This window comes from Hyperolius riggenbachi, chromosome 5, assembly GCF_040937935.1.
Source record: "Hyperolius riggenbachi isolate aHypRig1 chromosome 5, aHypRig1.pri, whole genome shotgun sequence".
Lineage (NCBI taxonomy): Eukaryota > Metazoa > Chordata > Amphibia > Anura > Hyperoliidae > Hyperolius > Hyperolius riggenbachi.
The window spans coordinates 118323396-118346613 of record NC_090650.1 but is presented as its reverse complement, the minus strand read 5'-3'; the positions used below and the strand labels follow the sequence as shown (position 1 = coordinate 118346613).

The 23218-nt window shown below is 41.6% G+C and overlaps 1 protein-coding gene across 14 annotated transcripts in view; it reads left to right on the top strand.

The window, feature by feature from the left end:
* SLC4A7 (solute carrier family 4 member 7) overlaps positions 1-19392 on the top strand; it is a 242784-nt gene extending 223392 nt beyond the window's left edge. For 7 of the 14 annotated variants that reach the window (XM_068236201.1, XM_068236197.1, XM_068236191.1 and 4 more), the window contains 5 exons: positions 1140-1271; positions 3321-3341; positions 6815-6915; positions 9408-9515; positions 16590-19392. In XM_068236201.1, coding sequence (XP_068092302.1) covers positions 1140-1271; positions 3321-3341; positions 6815-6915; positions 9408-9515; positions 16590-16671 — 444 coding nt within the window. In that variant the 3' untranslated portion in view covers positions 16672-19392. Of the gene's footprint in view, positions 1-1139; positions 1272-3320; positions 3342-6814; positions 6916-9407; positions 9516-11820; positions 11858-16589 lie in introns of all 14 variants that reach the window. The other 7 variants (XM_068236202.1, XM_068236199.1, XM_068236200.1 and 4 more) reach the window with 2 other exon arrangements.
* The last annotated feature ends 3826 nt before the right edge of the window (positions 19393-23218 follow it).

The window sequence follows — 23218 nt, the reverse complement described above, 5'->3', positions numbered from 1 at the left end:
TCTCCCGCACCGATACCTCTAGTAATCGCTTCTTATTAAAATGATCTCCTAGTAGAGAACTTAGAACAAGTGAATTGGATCAGGTCCCATTGTCTTAGTCTTTTATCTTATCAAATGGAACTTGTGGAGTGGTGGACCAGAAGGGTGTAAGCCCCGGCAGCCAGGTGATACGATCCCTAGCAGGAGGTTGGAGAGAGTCACCTATTACGTTTGTCTTTTATCTTAGCCCATTCTTCCCACTGACTGTGAGTTCTGCAGCACAATTGAATTGCAGTTTCCATGTATTCCTGATGGCAGGTGGGCAACTTGTCCTTTCTGTCGTACATAGAAAACCTGGTCATGAGCACACTTCTCTTGGCAGGCAATGGTGGTGGCCATAAACCGGAGCTCTCACGTGGTAGTGCTGCGTTCGCTCACCCCTTCTTACGCTACATACATGAAACGCCGGTGGAGCCAGACGTGCTATGTGAAGTTCCCGCATTCATGTCAGACACAAGGCCTTTGGACTGTGTTCACCTTTTCCATTTACTCTCTGTACAAATTGAAGTTGAGCTCTTATAGTCAAGGATTTGTTTAATCAGACTTGGGCCGTATTTTTTTAGGAACTATATGTTCTACATTCTGATAATGAAGGAGGTGTAGGTCACAGTTGATTCCAAGGACCTTCCAGAGGAGACAAAAACGTAACAGGGACACCTGATAAGTCTTGACCAGTGCTGATGGTTGTATATCTTGTGCCTTTTTCTTGGTTATACATGCTGTCCACTGTGTGTACCATGATTGGCATGCTACTGAGGTACCTCCTCTTTGCAGTTTGATTCTCTGTGGGTAGTCCCTCTGCAATATAATCCCACTTCTTTGCATACTATATGTATTTGGATGCAGCTTGATAAATGAGCTGTTGCTCTACATCTATTCTTACACTTTAGTAAAGAGCTATTTTTACTGCATTGAAGGTGCTGACTGACACTACTCTCTTGTGATGGATCTTGTAGTGCTGATAGCCAGAGCACATCTCGCTCAATGCTTGTGCCCATTCTCTCCTCTACCAGTTTTTTTTTTTCCTTTTTCTGTAAAGGTTATCTGAAGGGGTACAGTTAAGTGACAAAATCATTTACAACCGTTCCCTTTTGTTTTAGGTTCTTGCTTTGGTCTTTATTCGGAAATTGTTGGACTTCTGTTTCACCAAGCGGGAGCTGAGCTGGTTGGATGATCTCATTCCTGAAAGTAAGAAGAAGAAAGAGGATGATAAGAAGAAAAAAGAGAAAGAGGTAATTGGGTTAGCGCTAATACTGCACTCACTGGGGCTAATTGTTTTATAAAGACTGAGGCATAATTGGAGCACTTGTTCACAGCAACCGATTAGAATTATTGGTTTTATAAACCGCCGAGGACTGCTGTGTGCAGGTGCTTTTATTCTGATTGGTTTGCTTTGAACCGGCCTTTTTAAATGAACCTGATTTTGTGAAGCTTTATAGTTATTACAAATGATGTTGAGCTCAGGTAGTGTATACAGTAGGAAGCCAGAGCTCAGTTTTAAAAACTGTACTTACATCCTCCCCGGTACTGAACAATCTGGAACTTTCTGTTCTAGTCACCTATATCTTATATCTGCACAACACTATCTCAGGCTACCAGGCTCTGTGTTCCCACCCTACGCTAAGCACCAATTCAGGTGGTTGATGTGGTATCGTGTGTAGAGGAAAGGGCATTGAAGAGCAAAGTTACATGGGAAAGAATGGGGTATTGGCATTCCTAAGTCTTGAGCACAGGTGTCAAACTCCAGTCCTCAAGGGCCAGATCCGTGCCACTGTTTAGGATGGGCTGAGAAATGTGTTCTGTTTGGTGAGTGAGCTGTGCCAAAAATGTGTGAGGCCCTTGGGGACTAGAGTTTGACATCACATAGGGAACAGCAACAGTGGAAAATTGTCATATATTAGGCAAGTATGCTTTTTGTCCCCTCCTTGATGTTACCTGTAAATAGAGAGAGGTATATGGAGGCTGCCATATTTATTTTTAAACCATACCAGTTGTTCGGCTGCCCTGCTGACTTCTTTGGCTGCAGTGGTATCTGGATCTCACACACCTGAAGCAAGCATGCAGCTTGTTGGACTTCAGTCTGAAATCTCTGATCTGCATGCTTGTTCAGGGCCTATGGCAGAGGTTCAGTAGGACAACCGGCAACTTTTGGACAGTTATGCATTCCATGCACTCTGTTGGCAGAAGATAGAACTGTGGGACTAATCTAGAAAGACAGGATGAAGTGAGGAAAACAGCACTTTTCCTTATATATTAGCTTTGAGTACAAATATACCTGTGTACACAGTATTTAAGGGAGATTTTCACCAAGCCATAGACTGCAATATACCATTTTGTATTACTTTTACCTCATGTTTAGGACTGGTTAAAAAAGCCAGTTTTGCTGCAGCCACTTAGGTTAGTAGAGAACATAGAGGGATTGCAATGATAATAAACTGTATTTTGCAGATTATTTTATCCTAAGAACAGTATGTAATTAGTATGAAAAAGTACCTATACCACTCTTTTTTTCACTTCAGACAATGTTTTGCCTTTTGTACCTACAGTATTTGTGTTCTCCACTGTAGTGGAGAGACCCTTTCTTTGATAGAATAAGACATGAAGAAGAAAGGTCCGCACCTGTCCAGGGTTCCAAATCTTTATTTAGGACATATACAATATAACAACATGGGTACAAGCATCAAATCGCTGACATGTTTCGAGTTATACTAGCTCTTAATCAAAGCTAGTATAGCTAGCATAGCTATGATTAAGAGCTAGTATAGCTCGAAACAGGTTAGCGATTTGATGCTTGTACCCATGTTGTTATATTGGATACGTCCTAAATAAAGATTTGGAACCCTGGACAGATGCGGATCTTTCTTCTTTGTATCTTTGTGGGACTTGCTGACCTGGTCGTGCACTGTCGCAGGGACCGGTGGGTTGTTGTGATGTTCACACAATCTCTGCAATAGAATAAGACACCTGCCAATACTGTGTATAGGCAGGCTTGTGGGTGTGCATTTTATGAAGAGTTGTATATTTTACAGTTAATTTAGACATCTCATAAAACCAATATTTTTGTTATTACTTCCTTAAATCTACACACTACATACTTTTAGATAGGCTCAACTCTTATCAGGCTCGGTTCTATCAATTGTAGTCAAATTAAGATGTAGATTTGGGTTTGTTGGCAATAGTGTGCATTGCATATAATTTATTGATGCATAGAAGTAGAGTTTTGCAAAGGAGTGAATTGGCTTTTGACCATCCTCTTCCTCTCTCCTTTACAAAACGAGAAGACTGAAGATGACTCATCTGAGGTAGGTCAATGGAAGCCACGTAAGCTACTTTGCTGACTCTCCTGATTGGGTCCATAAACTGCTTTAATATTATTGTCATGGAAGATATTTTATACTGCAGTAAAATGCCTGTTTGCTATGATTTGATAAATGTGTTATACTGTTTCAGATTTTCGCACATTTTAAAGTTGATTATGCTTTTATGCCTGTCAGTTTAATCTTAAATTTGAGCTTGCTACTTGAGCACCTTGTCTATACGTAACGCTTTTTTTTTTGTTTGTTTGATTTTGTATCATCCAACCATAGTCAAAGTTTCAGAAGCAGGGAATGTGTAATATTTCAGAATCCACACAATTTGATTTCTTTACAAGGCTTCTGCATACCTGGTTATCGTTTCGGTAAAAAAAACAAAACCTGTATGTTAAAGAACAAGCGACACCCATGCTAACCTAGAAATAAAAAACACATATATATAAGTAGATAAATACTATTTCTACTTACATAACAGATGTATTGTGCTATCCACATAATGATTCCTGTGAATTTTACAAAGGAAAAGCAGCAAATCCTAGTCTAAGCAGAGGGCATCTTGCTAAGGTAATGCTGACATCATATCCTCCCTGACTTTTTTTTTTTTTTTTTCCCCTCCTTTCTCTTGCTCATTGTGTATTCATTAGCTGCCCTCCTCCCAGAGTCTTTTTTTTTATTTACACATCCAATCACTGAGTCACCTCAGCCTTGCTTGTAAACACAAGTGATCAGCTAGGCAGGGAAATAAAAGGAAGAGGAGGAATATATTATAGATAAAAAGAACTCTCAGCATTCAAAAGCACTCCCAGCATTCAACTTTTTGGCACTGTTTGGCACTAGGGCCAGTGCTCCTAAAGTATGTGATAACTCCAAACCATAACAGCAAAGAGTTTTGAATGCATGATTGGCATCTTTATCACTTAATACACCAGTTGCTGTTGAAATTTGATTTTTATGGTGACCACACCGCTTTACATTTTGTTTAGTGTTTTTTTTTTTTTTTTTAAGAAACCTGCTGGAAACCAAGGCAACAGCATATAGCTTGGTGTTAATGTAAACCTGATATGAAAAATAAAAATATACATAACTGGGGCTTCCTCCAGCCCCCTTCAGGCTCATCAGTTTCCCCTGTCCTCCCAGGCAGCCTGGATCCTCTGCTAGGCAGCCCGGCAATTCATCCGGTCGGGGGCCTTGCGAATGCGTGGCTTGGCCGTGTGTGCCCCATCGCGCTCCCGGGAGCATTCTATGCCTGGGCAGTGGTACGATAGAATAACAGCCAACTGGCCAAATTAGCAGGCGGCCTGGGAAGATGGCGAGGGACTGATAAGGCTGGAGGAAGCCCCAGTTATGTATATATATTTTTCATCTCAGGTACACTTTAAAGATGCTCAGAACTCTCTCTGTCTCATTGATTCATAAGCCTGCGCAGAGCAGGAAGTAATGCTTTTTACATCAGTCTGCAGCCCATGTACTTCACTGGGCTTACTGCAATGACATCCATTCCACGGGGAAGAGGGACACATCTGCAGGGAATGCTGGTCATGTAAGCACTGCTGGAAAATGTACATTTAAAAGGAGGAACTCCAGGAACCAACAAGAGAAAAGAAACCAAAAGTGCCAATACAGTGTCATATTCCAGATAATGGGAGAGCTATCTTGCAAGAAGGCTGGCACCACCATTTAAAATAAGCCCTTTTAATAGATTAACCGGTGAAAGAAATGCTACTTACAAAACTGTATTGCTGAAAGGCAACCACAATAACAGGTGTGTGGAGAATTCAGTCTCCATGTGGATATATATGAATCTTCTTCGCAATATGGTGAGGTGCGCTCTGGGAAAAAACAAACCTAACCTGCGGGATCTAATATCACAGGGGAGGATCTAATATCACAGGGGAGGATCTAATATCACCAGGGGAGGATCTAATATCACCAGGGGAGGATCTAATATCACCAGGCGAGGATCTAATATCACCAGGGGACGATGTGTTTTGCAGGCCTTACCCGCTTCTTCAGGCAAAAAAACAACGGTGTCTTTTAACTTGAGCACCTTTGAGAAGTATTTTGTATAAAAGAGATGTGTGTTGATTGGGGTGCTAGGTAATGCCAGTTTAGCTAGCATATCTGAAATGTACGGTTCCGGTTTCTAGTGGCATTGTGACTAGTTTCCTTAGTGTCTTAGGTGCTGTTTCCTGTCAATCCCATATTACTAAACAAAGCCATTCTAATTCCTAACTGTAATTCCTAACCGTAACCCATTGTTATCCCTTACACTAATGTTCATTCTAAGCTGGCACCTAACCTTAACCTCCTCCATCCTAAATATTAACTCACACATCCTAACACCCCCTGCCCCCCCCCCCCCCCCCTCCTTAACGATAATCTCCCCCTACTCGCTCTTAAAACAAAACTTCCTAAAAGTGCTGCCAACCAGCAGAATAACGTCTGTAAGGCAGCTGGATGCCCTGTAAAATAGATATCTAGCACTCACCTATGCAATAGCTGAGCCACTACTGAAATATCAGTTGCTGTTAGCAGATGACCATTGGAACCGATAACTGGTGCTCAGCTGTGTAGTCTGTGTAGTGACAAAACACCAGAAAATCCCTGGTAGGATAGGGTGACACAGTTTTATGGTACCCAGACACTGTGCAATAAAAACATTTGATTTTCCCGTTTGTTCAACCAAAACAATTGAATCGAATATAATCTTTTTTTTCGATCAAGAAAAATGAACGATTATCCTGGTTTTTCAATACAAACCCGATCAGACATGTTAGAAAAATCTTTATATTCAATCTAACAGAATAATCGCACAAAATTATCTAATCGAAATTATTGTACCGTGTATGGGCACCGATAGAATACTTGAACTACATGCAGATGATTTGTTGAAGATTTTTTTTTTCTTTCTTTGGGACAGAGGAGATATGCTTTTACTTTTTAGCAGTTACTAAATATGAGTAATTATTTAGAATATGCATGAGATTTAGATAATGGTAATGGACATCCAAAGTGACCAAAGCCTATAAAGCTTTTCTTGCCTGGGGCTTCTCCCAGCACTAGAAGTCTCTCTGGTCCCACGCTGTAGTTCCATCCTCCTCCAGGGTCTAGCTGTTAGCCCTGCAAAGCCAGATAATCACCCATGTGCAGTAGAAGCCGACCCCAGCCAGGCAATCCTGTTGATTTCCGCCCCCCCCCCCCCCCCTCCATATACAGTAAATATTTGTGTTGCTAGTGGCATTGTGTTGCTAGTATTGGAGAAATAAAAGGTAACTGGAAAATGATCAGATGAGGTTGTATGTATTTAAGACTTCATAATTGCTTGAGTTCTTTTTTCAAGCTTGCCTGTTTCACTTCAAAGCATGTTTAGTGTCCTGTTCTGTGCTTGTAATGACTGTCCACTTTCTGGACGCAGCACTCTGCATATCTCACTAAAAGGATGATTTGTGCACTGTTTACAGGAAGCAGAGCACATGCTGCAGGTGGACGACAGTGACAATGTCCAGCTGGCGTACGAAGGCAGAAATCTCCTCCAGATTCCAGTGAAGAGCTTGAAGTACAGGTAGTGCGTGGGAGGCTATTGTAGGGGAATGCATACAAGGCTGTATTTAAAGGTGGCCATATTCTGTTCAATAAAGATTTGTTTCCATAGCAAATCAAGAAAAATGATCAGTTGCACCAAAAAATCAAAAGGTTTTTTTTTTCATTATTTTTTTATTTGATTGGATTTCCTATCTTTGTTTATACAAGTTGATAGGTAGTGGATGATTTGTATGATATTTTTTGAATGAATTTGGAATAGTGTAGGATAGATTGTTAACAAATCTGAGTTTATAGCTGCTGTATTAGATTGGGTCATTACCAATCTGCATAAATTAGCATCAGATTAGACTCCTTAGCATCTCGTCCATCATCCCTACATACAGTATAATGTTAGTACAGTACAGTAAATGGTAAACTTAGGATGCTGTGTTGGAAGCAGAGTGTCTATGGATGCCATCTACAGCTTGCAGAGAGGTACTGCATGTGTTACCTAATAAAATCTAGCAGATGTTCCAGCTTTCTGAACATTAACTTCATCACACAGAATTGTTGTCATTTCTTACCAACTTTCTCATAATATTCTGTTTCATAAGTAACTTCCAAAATATGTTGTACTAATTTACCCGAAAAAAGACATAAATAAAATAAGCACAAAAGGTTTTTCTGTGGGTATTTTTTCCCCAAATTATTTTATTTCATAGGCATTTCACTGGGGAGAATATATATATATATATATATATATATATATATATATATATATATATATATATATATATATATATATATATATATATATATATATATACAATTTTATTTTTTTTGTATCGGGGGGGGGGGGGGGGGGTGATGGTCCTAATTCTCACATAACAAAGGCCACTGCTATAAAACAGCTCAACATATACTGTATTCTTTAGCTCTTCCCTGTTAAAATTACCCCATACGCCATATTTTATCACTAGTTGGGCATGTGGTATACAACTATCCCCCACCTGCATGTCTGTAGTGTTAGGATGACAGTTCAGGGGCCCCTGATACTGTGCAGATACATTGATGGACAACAGCACATTTATGCTATGTGCAGCATTGGGGTACTGAACTGTCACCCTTACAATCAGGCTGCAGTCATTAATGGTGTGCACTCATCTTAAAGGGGCACTATAGCGAAAATTAGGTTTCTGGCATAACCTTGGTAACATGCACCTAACATTAGGAGCATCAGATACTAAGCAATTTTTTTTATGCCTGCTTGAAAGGTTATACTGAGCAGATACAGATATTCTGCCCCGTCACATCTTGGAGATTTGCGACGTGTAGCCTCTCTCTCTTGGGCTGAGTTGTAACAGCTAATTTCTCCTTTCTCTCTGGTAAACCTGTACGGGGACATGCAGGCTGTGTGCTGGGGGGGGGGGGGGGGGGGTCATAGCACTGGGAGCAGAAGGAGCCCAGCAAGTGTAAAACGGAGTGTAAAGTAATCGTAAAGTCATTTATCTTGCTTATTTATTCATCTAAGATCTTCCACATTCAGCTTCAGCAGGGAGAGAGCTGATGAAGTGGGGATGGGCTCTGCATTTGCTGTGTATAACCTTTCAAGCATTTAAAAAAGCAAAAAATACTTAGTATCTGATGCTCCTAATTTAGGTACATGCTACCAGGGTTATGCCAGCGTCCTATTTTTCACCATAGTGCCCCTTTAAGGACAAGTACAGGTGACACATGGGGTTCTTAGACTAGGTAGGTGTTAGCACTTTGACCCCCCCCCCCCCCCTTTTTTTCTTTAAGTTTTATGGACTGAATGTCTGCTACAGGCGCACGAGCGTTGGCATGTACGGGAGTGCACCCGATGGCTTTTATTCTTGGACGTTAAATTAACATTCAGGAACCTTAAAAGTGCCCATTAACAGTAGAATATTTTCCTCATTCTATGAGATTTTACAATTGAATTGTACAGAAAACCATGCAGTATGTGGAGAAAATTGAGGTGAAAGGATTCCTTGGTTGATTAGTCTACAGAACCTTGCCGATCAGAATGTTGGATTTTACAATCGTATCTGAAGAAAGAAAGTTTCGTTATCTGACCATTTATGGGATCAATCCATAATTACCTTCCAATTACTTGCCGTCCCGCAAATCTGTTCGCATCTGAGGGAAATATAGTACTGATAATGGGCACTTATTATATATACAGCTTATAATATACGTGTATATGGAAAAATGCACATGTAAGCATGCATAGTTTGAGCTAAGCACATAGAAATTAAAAAAAAAAACTGGACAATGAAGTGCACAAAGGTAGATGGGCCTATAATGTGTACATTTAATATCTATGAAGAGTCTTATTGAGGCAGGATTATGCTCTTCTAAACCAGCATGTGCTCTGACTATTCATGGTACATTCCTTCCACTGTGTTACTCAGCAATCATTTAATGACTGTGCGTCTTAGGAAGACCATCTAATGATATTAATGCTTTTGCAGTGTTAGCCACTAATATCAATTTATGTTTATTCTCTAGCCTTGATCCATCAGTTGTAAACATATCCGATGAGATGGCGAAAACAGCCCAGTGGAAGGCTCTTTCCATGAATCCTGAAAATGCCAAAGTACCCAGGGCTGCTCAGAGGTAGCTATCTCACTTTAATATTCTCATTACCTAACCGTGCTTTAGATAACATGCAGATGTTGTGCTGATATGCCAGTTCATTACCCAGCTCTATCTCATTTTTCAAAAGTATGTGCCAGACCCAAATCTGTAACTTTTTACATGGAATTTTGAGAGAACTCCAGGCATACTTTCTCCTAGTTTTGTGTGAACACTTATTTGTAGAGCTTGTTTATGTTTGTGTATCCTTGATATTCTGGTCAGGAGATCAGACACTGCTCACCTCCTGTGATAGGGATTATCACAGCTGTAGGCTGCAGTCCTTCTCTGAGAGATTCAGTCCATGCCTGACCCTTTTCAGGTTGCACCGCAGGATGATATAATCCAAGCATCAGCAGCAATTCTGCCTGAAACTCTTTCAACCCAGATGATTTTGATTGTGATCAAATATTTAACCCTTTCCAAGGTTGTGTTGGACTATGTCCCACATTTTCATTTTCCAGTTCAGCACAAATCTCGGACGTAGTCCTACACTGGAAAACATGGCAGCCGCTAGGGGCGCAGTTGCCAGATCTAGTCTGGCACAGCATTGGCCCCTTTAGATCAAACTGGCGGACTAAGTCTGACACTTTGATCACTGTGGGTCCCATGCTCCTCCTTGTAATATCGATATTATGTGGACGCATTTGGGTTCGCCAGCACAGCGTCAGACTATTTCCGACACTCCCTTCGGAACCAGCCTGCACCACTTAATAGTGGAAGTACGCTGGTGCATGTGCAATGGGGAGAGGAGCTACAGCGTTCAAGCTGTCTCCGGACGCCAATATGCCTAATGCACTAGAGGAGGTAGAGACCTTGCCACATCCTTGCCGTTCTTCAACCAGATCAGACGGCCTCTGTTGTGGATACCATTACACAGATGAATTTCCACAGAAGTCGGTGATCCACAGATTGACAACTTTCTAAATCTGGGTATACATTTGTAAAATGTGGGAAGATGTGATATTAAAAAGAGACTGAGGTGGGCTCATAAAATTTAAAAAAAAATTATGCTACCTGAACTGGGGAGCTAGGCGGATCAGGTAGCTGCCATCCATGCCACTCCTGTGGGTGCACCGCACTGGCCCACTTTCACTTTCGTGACCTCTGGGTCCATGATGCTGAAAGGATAGATTGGCTGGGAATAGCAGGGGGCATGGCCAGGGAGAGAGCGAGCTGCCCAATGGCAGCTGGGGATATCCTGCAGGAACGCCCCTAGTGGGCATTTTGAGCAGGGAATCCCTCTCCTCTATTTACCCCCCGAGATTGCGACAAATATTGATGCTAATTTTGTGGCCTAAAGCGTGGGGGGGGGGGGGGGCAAAGAGGGCCCCCCTCCCCCCTAATAACAATGCACAGACTGGGTGAACTCTTGACATTTATAAAAAAAAATGTAATATCTCAAACTATAAAAATTACTGTATAATGACCTTTTTGAAGCATGCAGTAAATGCGGTATTGACCAACCATACCAGTTTCGTGTCCATAACCTTTTGTAGGGGGCCTGGCATCGTGTAAAAAAAAAACTGCTAGTATCTGCTAGTAAAATAAAAACTTCACAAATCTTACTTTTTGCAACACATATGGGCACTAACAAAATATCATGGCTTTTTTTGTGCATATTCTATGGGGTTGTCAAGCTTTACAAAGCCAAATCTGATGGTTCCATGCTTGCTGCCAGAGTGTCTTGAACACAGCTGAAGCCAGGACAAAAGCACAACAGTGAAGCATCTGATTTTTTTTTTTTTTAATAGGGAATGTGTCTTGATCTTTCATACATTATACTACGTGTATTGCATAAATGGCTTTTCTTTCTTAATTTGTGCATTTTTATTAAATATTTACCTTTTTAAATCTGTATTATAAATCACTAATGAACAATAATCAGTGTTTTACATTGTTACTCAAGCTTTGCACCTAAACTGGATCATGCTTTATATACATGTGTGTCTAGTTTGTAGCGTCCAATTGCTAGAGCTACTGATTCTGCATAAATACATTTTCTTTGTGCATTGTATATCTTGACATTTCAGCAAGCCAATCAGTGCATAACATTGGTGAATGCTTTGGCTAATTGCATATTCTCTGCCTACTAATGAGCTCTGAACTTCTCTGAGTTAAGCATTTTTCAAGTTCATTTGTAGTTTTAAAACATCAGAATCATCTCAATGCTGTTAAACATCTTATATATCTTTATTATACATGAAACTGGTCAGTATGGATGTACAAGGATAATGCTGTAGCGTGCATCCCAACAATAAGGGTAACACCAGGTTGTCTCTAACAGGTTGTAAAAGTCTTTAATTCCTTGCTGTAAAGTCAGGGTAAGTTAATGAGTTTACCGGAACCCAAGGGGACATGTATAAACGTGGCTTATTTACTACAATAACACACATTAATAAAGTTCTGGGGTTTTTATTATTGTAATTTGAACAGATATAAATAGAATTGTTTAAAGGGAACCTTAACTGTAGGGGGAAAAAAAAGTTTTCACTTACCTTGGGCTTCTACCAGCCCCCTGCAGCCGCCCTGTGACCACCCTGTCACTAAGCGTCCCTCCAGTAGACACACAGCGATCCTCTTCCGGACGGCCAACTGGCAAGTAGACTGACCACTGCGCATGCATCTCGATCATAGATTGAGATTTTTTCATACTGCTCATGCACAGAGCGCTTCTGTCCTTGGACGCAATAAGGAGGTGTGCGGACCAGGGCTGTGCATCAGGATTGGGCACAGAACGGCAGCAGGGGGCTGGTAGAGGCCCCAGGTAAGTTAACTGTATTAAAAAAAAGGTTAAGGTTCACTTTAAAACTTTACTAATTAATCAGGAAATGCATTGTCACACCTTCTACATGTCCTCTGGTTTCATAACCAATACACAGATGCACAGTGCATGTCAGGAATGCATTGCATTGTCTTTGGATAGGCATGCACTTCTGTTTTTGAGTGTGCAGTGATGTAAAATGTACTATTTTCATGACTTTGAACTGTCCCATTGGAAAGTGGCTGTTAAGTGGTGAGCGTGTGGTGCTGTTTCTTTAGGCCACGGCACAATCCCAGGCAAAAGGAATGCCAGTGCCATTATTTAACAATGGCAATGCTGTATTTGCACAATATCAAAACGACACAGCGCTCACCACCTCTTAAGAGTTTTGTCCAGTATGCAGCTAACTACCACACAGAGTCAAACTTAGCAGTTCTCCTCACAAGCTTGTAAACAATTCACAGCAGCGCCTCTGGAATAAGAATCTGTGCAGCGTTAAACCTGTATCAAGATAAAAATACGCACATAGCGGGTAACCTCCAAAACACTTGTACACCCTGTGCATTAATCAACACACAATGTGCTCGGGGTAACAGCCACCGCATGCAGGACAAGGGGTCACGCTCCCGCCTTCAATCCCCTGCTCACCAGATCACTGCTTGATAATCAGGCACATAGACAAATGCTGCAGCAGACAACTAGAAAAAAGATAAGAATTCGCCTTGCATAGCATAAAATCTTTTTAATATGGGTCTAGCCCCTAATAAAATTAAGCGTACCAAATATAAGATCAATAAAAGCGTATCTCACATAGCCGGCTCAACCGGCATAAGCACCCTCCAGGTTTCCCCGTCTCAGCGCTGGAGAAGACCTTCTTCCGTGTTCCGTGTTGGAATAGTAACAGCGTGCGTATCCAGGCTCCGCCCTACGCGTTTCGTCACTAAGGGCGTGACTCATCAGGGGCACTGGATACGCTACGCACGCTATGAGCTAATGTATGCGAGTGCCCGCCCATGCCGCCTCCCACACCACTGCGTAGCCTGACTAGGGTGTAAGTCAATAGGTCTACCAGCGAGAAGGGGTGGAAACCTGCAGGTTCACATAGTCGCATCAAAAGTGATGCCAAATAAAAATAAATAATCAAATACTCATAACAGATCTTTTTCCCCAATAGCGCTTATCAGCAGGCGTAAGCGGAGATTCTTCCCTCTCATTCTATAATTTACGCCATGGCATCTTATCTATTATGAGAACAACACTTCGTCATTGCAGGAATGCGTAGACCCACCCCCTGTCAAGTAAAAAGCAAGCCTCCTGGCAACCCCAGAGCCCCTATAGACATACTACTATCCATCCCTCCATAACAAATAGTACACATTAAAACTACAAAGTATTCAACCCAACCCACCCTCCTACATATATGCCCGTATAAACACTTGATGACATGTATACCTTCTAAACAGAAGTCATGAAACAACATTAACCATAAGATTAGTCATTCGAGATAAAACAGTTGATATCAATCTCAATATTTAATCCCCCTGGGGTCAGACTCCCCAGTCTGTGGATCCATCTAGTTTCCAATCTGGACAGTTCCCTTAACCGATTACATGCTGTATTTGGCCTTGTAAAAGTGTTGCCTGTTGGTGAACTAGTCATGTAACATAGGATGTCACATCCACGGAAGAGCAATACCAGGGTCCAGCAGGGATAAAATGTGCAGGAGAGACACCCAACCAGGTACAGTGCATACATCCTCCATTAGGGGGGATTAGGCATGGAAGTTATGTAAAGATACTCTTTTTAATATTGAAGGGTTCTCTGCTCCACCATTTACTATTAGTAATAGAATATGCATATTCAGTTCTTTGCTATAGACCTGTGATTATTTTTTGGGGTGATAAAAGGGGACCCTACCATGTTAACACAAAGGGTTCTATAACTAATACACACACAGTTTAGGCACAGCTCGTGTAATATTTTTAACTTTTGCCATATTTATGAGTGAGGAACAGTGGTAGGACTGATCAAATTAGATACAATAATGTGGAGTAATACTATGGGCTTGATTCACTAAGACAAATAACAGGCCTTATCAGAGTAGCATAGTGAGCGCTACAAACTTATGCCTGCTAATTGGCAATGATCGGAGCTCCACTCGTCCTGCCCAAGCCCTTGCAGGTCCAATCACTTTAAAGGACATTCTCCTCATACTTTGATTGGCACAATAGGCTCCCTGTCGCTTGACAGGCAGCCTATTGGGCCAATCAAAGTGCAGGGATAATGTCCTTTAAAGTGATTAGACCCGCAGGGGCTCACTGCAGGACAAGTGGCGCTCTCGTCATTGCCAATTAGCAGACATACTTTCCTAGCGCTCGCTATGCTACTCTGATAAGGCACGCTATTGGTCTTAGGCAGTTTTAATGCTTGCTGATTATTTTTCTTAATTTTCTATGGAGCTATACAGCTAAAACAAGGCATTATAGATCAAACAGTTTTATGGTATATTTTGCATGAAGAACACATAAATGGGTTGGTCAGCAAATGCAGCAATACCAAGATAAAATAGGAGATGGGGCCCTGCCCACATAGACTAACAGGCTAAAGCTCAGCAGACACAGGTCCATTACAGCAGAGCTTCCAATCCCTGTCCTCAAGTACCACCAACAATGCATGTTGTGCAGAAAAGCAAACATTCACAGGTGAGGTAATTAGTGTCTCAGCAGAGCTGATTACCTAATGCTACGTACACACATGCGACAACGATCGTTCGTTAAGAACGACGAACGAACTTTTATTTGATGAAAGAACGACCTAAGTAAAGGTAGTTTTAAAATGTGTGTAACGATCTGATCGTTAGAACGAACATTACATCACAGAAAGCAACTATTGCGCCTGCGCATAAAAATGAGAAGTTCCATGGAGAAATAGTGAAATGCGCATGTCAAGCCTAGTACGAACGATGTACTACTTTTGCAAACGATCGTCGTTGGTTAAAATCCGCCGAGACAGAACTTTCTTTTGTAGCGATTTGGCTCGTTCGTCGTTTGCCTTAATAGTCGGTGGTTCGTTTTTTGTAACGATCGTCGTTGGTAAAGATCGGGGAACGATCGTTACAAACGACTATAGTCACATGTGTGTACGCACCTTTACTCTGTGGCTTTCCACAAAACATGCACTGTTGGTGGTACTTGAGGACAGGGTTGAGAAGCCCTGCATTATGGTCTTATTGGCCAAGCCAACTGATCTTTCCATGATTAGAAATACATTAGATAGTAATGGATTCCTGCAGCACACGACACCCTCAGTTTCAGCAGAAATGTGTCAATCAAACCTCATGCTTTGTACCAATTAGTGCAGTGCTAATCTCCCACCAGCTTATGCAGAGACTCTCAAGCACATTGTCATATTTTTGATCAATAACGGCCTGAAATGAATTTAGAGTTAAATCTATCAGATAGTTGGGGACAATTTGCTCGCCAAGCAAAATGGTGCATTCCTTTGTAGTAATGAATATGTTCTAATACATTAAATAGAAGATGAAAAAATTGCTTTGCATTCCTTTTTGAAAGATGTTTAAAATGATTTAAGAGGAATTAAGTAGGAGGATAGACCATTTAATACTTTGAGGGGGTGCAGAAAGTATGGATACTGCAATTTTACAACATCGAAATTCCTTTCTGTAAGGAATACATTAAAATACAGTGTAATACTTTATATACTGTTTTTAGTATTACAGTGCTAATTGTTCCTGCATGTTGATTTTGTGTGTGCATATACCGTACTAACAAAGTTCCTAGTGCCTTGCTTGATTCTTCCCTTACTAAAGCTGTTTTATGCGACTGTGCTTTCTCTCTTGGAATGCCTTTGATTATCCTGTATCATTGATTATTTTATTTTATTTTTTTAACGGTTATCAAAGCTGAACTAACTAGGAGAAACGGGGGGAACAGGCATGTACTGCAAGGTGTCCTGATGCCCACCGCCCCCCTGTTCTCCTGTGTCCCCCTTTCCTTTCCTACCTAAATCCCCCCCCAGCAGTCTCTTTAGTGCTGGCCGGGAACGCACTGCGCATGTGCATGATGTCACAAGTATGTCCAGCACAGAGCTCTCCTGGGCGTGCAGTGGGTGGGCATTAGGACAGCTTGCAATATTTGCCTGCTTCCCCCACCCCTTTTCTCCTAGTTAGTGCAGCTCTGGTATGCTTTAACTTTTAGATTTGTGAATAGTTTTATTGCATTTTTCATTTCTGATACACTGTTAATAGGAATCTGTTTGCTTTTCTTTCACAGCCCAGACAAGCCAGTAAGCGTGAAAATCAGCATCGGAGGCGATTCTTTCCGCAAATACGTGGATGCAGAGACCTCCGTATAGAACCAAGTCAAGAAGAGAGCGCGTGTTTTGTGCGTATGTCCGTCAGAGTGGATGTGTGTCGTTCAAGTGACTATTAGACCATCAAAGTGTGAAAACCTTTCCAAAATACTGTGTGTGCTCCTCATAAATTATTAGCAATGTAAATACTGTATAGAATTCGAAAAATGGGCCGTCTCCAGCTGTAATAATATACCACAGAGTGATCTCTCGACCATTATTTATTCAATAGGAATTTTTATAGATTTTTTTTTTTACTGATTTTATTATATATTTAAATGCCTGTTGTTTAGCAATACTGTTTGAATACCTGACATCTATCCACTTGTCATTCCCATGGCTTCCTTAGAAATATGGATGTATATTTTTTTTAATGCTCATTTCTTATTTTTATTGTGCGTTTTTAAGTTGCTGGGATATCATAAATCATACCTTTTAAACGGTTAAATCACTCTGCAATAAAATTACGCCAGCATAATGATGAAAAGAACATTAGCTTTGAACATTTTCAGCCATTACCCTTCATAATAATAATAAGGAAAAAAATCAGTACATAACCTATCCCATTCTTCAAGGAGAACCTGTCCGTGTTCTTACCCTTTAGAAATTGATGCTGCTTTTGTACACACATATTACAGGGCACCTGCAAGTTAATTGGTTATACTTTAAAAAAAATTTAGTGCACTCAGGGAGCCTTCACCTTTCTTTCTGTACACTGAGCCCCCACCTAAAAGTACCACCAAATTATATCGGCTATTGCAGTTTTATAAATTTTTCTCGTGCCTATACTCTGTCTTAAAACATTGCTAGAAACCACTTAATTTTTTTTTTTAAAGTCCTGTAAAGGCAGTGTAATATCTTTAATTGAAATTAACTTTGAGATGGGGTTTTATGCCTCTGGACATGCTAACAATGACAATTTGTTTATTCATGGCTGAACCCAGCTATTCTACTGTCTAATTCAGAAACCAGTGACAGTACTTTATCTGTCAATTATGTTGCCGTAATTGGTTTCTGAGAATCAGAAGGCAGTGGGTGGACTAGCATGCTAGAGAAGTGAGGTCTCCCATTTAATAAGAGCCAAGCATACATCCTGAAGATACATGAAAGCATTTGGACCATCACAGGTACTTGTTCACACCTTTTAGTACCTACACTTTAGCAATCTAAATTTGCTTGTCCAGTACCTTGACAAGATTGCTTTAACAAATTTACAAAATTAGGTTTTCTATTAATAAGGAAGATAAAGAATTTGATATTATGCCAGTCACCCAACAGAGTCCACAGATGTTAGGTTATTTCAGATATGGTCAGTGAGCTTATGTACCAGATGCATAACTCAAGCATTGTCCTGTTCTGCCACACGTACTTGGATCTTCTGCTCTCTACAGGCAACTTTTAAGGGAATTTATTAGATCCAAATTATGATCAAATGAGCACTGACTGAATCTAGGAATCTTGGAACCATTTGTGCAGAAGAACTTGTTATATTACTCAAATTAGTAGATACCTCTGCCTCTCGGGAATCTTCAAACTTCTATTGCTCAGTGAGACTGTCGCCTAGATAGGATAGGGAATCGATCCCTCAAACAGTGCAGGGCTGTACGGATGCTTCGCTACACTCTTCTATGGAAGAGAAGGGGCCTAAACCTGGCGAGATGAGTAAGAACAGCACCATCAACCAAAACAATTCACCAGACAGACTGCTCACTGAAGGGTGGGGCCTTGCTGTACACATGCTAAATTTTCGGTAGAGGCGACCCAGCCCAGCCGCTTTGGCCAAAAACCATCTAGCATGTATATAAGGCTTAAAACCTTTTGTATTGCATGCGATTGGGATACAGGATTTCTCTGGGTGCACTGAAAACTTTTTTAAAAAATAACAATACTTGCCGCTGCCTACACTTTACTAGGATTGTCATGTTTGTCACTTTTTGTGACTGAACAAGTAATTTTGAACAGGGATGCAAACGAATCCTTGTGAGAACGCCTGCATTTACTCAATAATGTACTGTATAGCATAACTGCAAATCTCAAGATGTATTAATTATCCCACTCTAAGCATCTTGGACACGTGTGTGTGTGTGTGTGCGCGTGCGTGCGTGCGTGCGTGCGTATATGTTGCTGCTATGAACCAATGGCTATGTATTTGTGATTTGCTTCTTGAGCTTGTGGTCACATTGCATCGCTATATTAATTCATCAGAATTTACTCTGTATTTTGTACAAGGTATGGCTGCTGAATAGACAAGACAAAGCAGTGATGACTTATATTGCTATCTTCTAAATTTGATCCAAGTCCTGGGCTCATCTCGGTGACTTAACTCAGGTGTTTTGTGCAATATGCCGCATCAGTGCTTAGCAGGTTCCAACGCAGGACCTTTTTAATCATTTCTTGCCAAATTTGCTGCAAAAAAAAAAAAAAAGACGTGGCAATTGAATTTGTTGCATTTGTGTGAAATTCTTTTATTACAGGTTGCATAGCAGGTACTGTAAATTAATTAGGGCCCTGTCAATTTAGCAATGACTGTTAGAAGTATTTTTGTACGTCAATAATGATATTTTCTAGGTTTGACTTTAAAGGGACTGCTCACCGAACTTGAAACACTTCCTTTGATGTTTGAACCTGAACAAAAGTCATGTTTTATGGTTCTTGTGCTGTAAATTCCTCCATTCTGTAAATAACATAGGGGTTACTATGTTAATAAATTTTGGTTGAAATGTTGGCAAGCGCAAATCTTTTTTGCTGAGATAGGTTTGAAGGGACAATGTGGATTGCAGTGTTGTGTCTCTTTATATTAACCTTTTCCTATCCAATTTTTAGATCACACATGACCCCCCTCAGCACTTACTTTTACATCTGTTGTGTGGAGGGAAACATGGGTGATCTGCCTGTGCTGCTGCAGAGGGTGCCGGTGGGTTAGGCGTGGAGATGACCCTCCCATCAGTGGGGGAGGGGGCTGCTCACATGCAGGACCTTCACCCCACACTGAATGCACGCCCCCGGTGTACCTTTACCACCACAGAGTTCAAATAAAAACCTTTGGAGCCAGAGCTTTGTCATGTTGCCCCTACCTTATAGAATGCCCTGTCAAACTTAATTAAGACAGCTCCAACTCTGGACACTTGTACACCCTGTACTCATCAATATGTACTGATCTGAGACAAGCTTATGCGCTTTGGGTCATATGGGAGAAAAGCACTTGCCACATGTTTTGATGTTGTTGTAATGCATAATTATGCAGCTCAGCTTGGTGCCTAAAGGGATTAAAGTGTCAGCTTTAGTATGACACCTAGATCGTGTGGCGGTGCAGGCAGCCCAAATGCGCCAACATTATATTTACATTATGTGGTTTAGTGTGGGGCTGGCCGGGATCAAAGTGTTGGACTTAGTCCGATTATTTCCAGCAACCGCACCCCTAGCAGCAGCCATTTTGCTCCTTGTCGGACTATATGCGATATCGGAGCAAGCATGTCCTCCCTTGGAATAAAAGGTACATGTATTGCTAATATAAGTTATGATGTACATACAATTTATATATACTGTATATTTGGAGAAGATATGTAAAGAGTATCATCCTTATTTGCTTTGTATTTACTCACATACAGAGTCAGTCACAAGTTCCTGGAAGTAAAATCCATCTCCATTCTTTCAGTCCATTGTTCTGTCATGTATTATGTAATTATTATTATATCATCATGGACAGGGCTGGTCTACCAGTACACTTCATACATTAACTTGTGTTTCTGAAAAAGACCATCTGCAATCCAAGATTATTTTCAGCTACTTTGAGGTCAGATAGCTGAGACAGCGAATTTAGGTGCTGCCATATGCCGTAATTACAGCTCTCTGACTAGTTTGGGTGGCTGCAATAGCTGGAGCACAAATTATGGTAAAATGTGGGGCCCAGCAATAGCCCGAGCTTGAATTACGTAGGGGAATAGTTTAGAATGGGGGCAGGAATATAGCTAGATCGGGGTGAGCTATCTTTCGGCCTCACAGTGTGCCCAAATTTCCCATTGCTGTTTTAATATGTATGCAGATAAGCACCAAATAGCTGGTTGCTTCTGCCCAACTTCTGTAAGTATTTAGAGAAACATGCTACGCTTGAGTTACGTCACTTTGGTCAAAGCAATTTTTTCCTGTCATGGTACTAAGAAATCACAATGACCTTTTATATTTCTTTAATAATTCAGTCGCTACTTGTTCTCTGCTAAATGACTACAAAATAAAGTTCAGAAGCATTCTGTGTGGGTGACAGATGCAGTCTCTTTGGTAGTTGTCATTCTCCACAGATTACTGTCTGAAAGGAATTCGACCCATCCTTTGACATGTATGCAGATTCTGGGTCGTTCAGTGTATGGAATTGTGCCACTGGGTAGCCACCTCCTGCTGTAATCACCAAATTCAGTCATGTCTACTGACGTCTGAAGTGCAGATAGCTTTCTGGTAAAAACTGATCAGCTATGTCCTTCAGCAAAATAAAGGGAGGTGTACACCTGCGTTTTATCACATACTATGAATGTTCTGCTGATTTATTTTACAAATGACTAATCAGCCTTTGATTTTGAGGTAAAGGTTCTGCACTCTTCCACCCTCAGTGTTTCCACTGGATGCTTAGCTGTTCACGTGCCTCTTCTCGGAGCTGCAGCTGACAGCATTTTTTTCCCACAGCAGACTCTGCTGACAGGTTTAACACTATGGCATTTACTGAAAGCATGGATGGCTCGAAGTAAGAAATCTTGAACAGTGTTACTGAATTAATCTTAGTTATGTGAATAAATTGCCTGGTAAATCTTATGTCATTATATAACGTTAAAGGGAACCTGAGGTGAGAGTTATATGGAGGCTACCATATTTATTAAACAATGCAAATTGCCTGGCTGTCTTCCTGATCTTGTTTCTCTAATACTTTTAGACTGAGGCTAGGGCCACACTAGCTCCGGGTGCGGGACGCATCCGCGGTCCGGGCTCCGATTTTCAAAAACCGGACTGCAAACTGATCCGTGCTGCCTTTTTTGCAGCACACGTTCTGGATCCGTTTGCGTGGTTTTTTTTGTTGTTGTTGTTTTTTTTTTTTTGCTAGAGGGGGTAGCAGCCAGGACGGGGGGCCGCGGGGAAAGCGGCGGCCAGGGGGGGGTCACATCCCCCCCCCCCTCTCACCTGGGTGCCCCCCATCCCAGCTCCCCTCCAGCTCGCACATAATGTAATAAATTGTACCTAAGGAGGAAGTTCGGCGAGCCGGGCACTTCCGCCCACACCGCTCGAGTCACTTCCTGCAATGCCGCCCTCTGTATTTCAGTGGGCGGCATCGCAGGAAGTGACTCGAGCGGTGTGGGCGGAAGTGCCCGGCTCGCCGATCTTCCTCCTTAGGTACAATTTATTACATTATGGGCAAGGGGGAGCGGGGACGGGGGGCACCCGGGTGAGCAGGGGGGGGGTGTGACCCCCCTGGCCGCCGCTTTCCCCGCGGCCCCTCGTCCTGGCTGCTACCCCCTCCAGCATGGCGGCCCCATCCTTCACCAAGGGACACTGGAAACTGATCCGTTTCCAGTGTCCCAAAATGTCAGTGGAGAGGGAGGCCCGTTTCTCCATTGATTTTCACTACCCGTACGTGTATACGGGTCCGTGAAAAATGCTGCAAGTCTGGACTCTGCGTTCCGGGTTTAAAAACGTATTCCGCGGATACGTTTTTAACTTGAGTGTGTACTGTTCCTATTTTTAACATTGGTATCCGTGGCTCAGTTTTTTGTCCGGGACAAAAAACGTAGCTACGGATACGTTTTTAAAGCCAGTGTGAACTAGCCCTTAGACCTTGCACAAGCATGCATATCAGGGGCTCTGTCTCAAGTCTGACTGGATTAGCCACATGCTTGTTTCAGGCTTGTCACTCAGACACTACTAATACCAGAGGATCAACAGGACTGCCAGGCAACTGGCATTGGATAAAAGTAAATACATTTGTCAACTACCACTGCCTGTACAACTGTATGGGCATGTTCACATCTCTGCATTTTATTGGATCATTTCACCCTAACCCACTTGCTACAGTGCATTTCTGGATAACGTGTGTGAAATGCACACATTATACAGTATATTGACCGAGCTGTGAGACAACACGTACACTTTAAACACGCAGAGAGTGGGTTGCATAATGCCATTAGGGCAGGCATTGTGCAACACACCTAGGGTGTACTTAGCCACACTGTTAACACAAACAGAAGGTGCTTTGTTGCACATTTATTAATTGCTTTAATTAGGAATATAAAGTGTTGGTCTGATTAGTTGTTGGGACATGTTGCCACAAACGCGTACAAAGCACAGTACACCACTGCTGGCCTTGCTGGTGCACTGTGCAACACAGCCCCATTCAGTTCAAACATATTGAGAGCATTCATCCACTGAGTCAAAATGAGGCTAGCAGAATAGTTTTTTGAAGAGAGGGCAGTGCATGAACACCATGCTGTGTGTGAACAGGTTTTTTTTAAGAATGCCTGAAGTAAAATGAGCAATACAATTGCAATGAGGCAGGGTTTAAAGATTATATCAG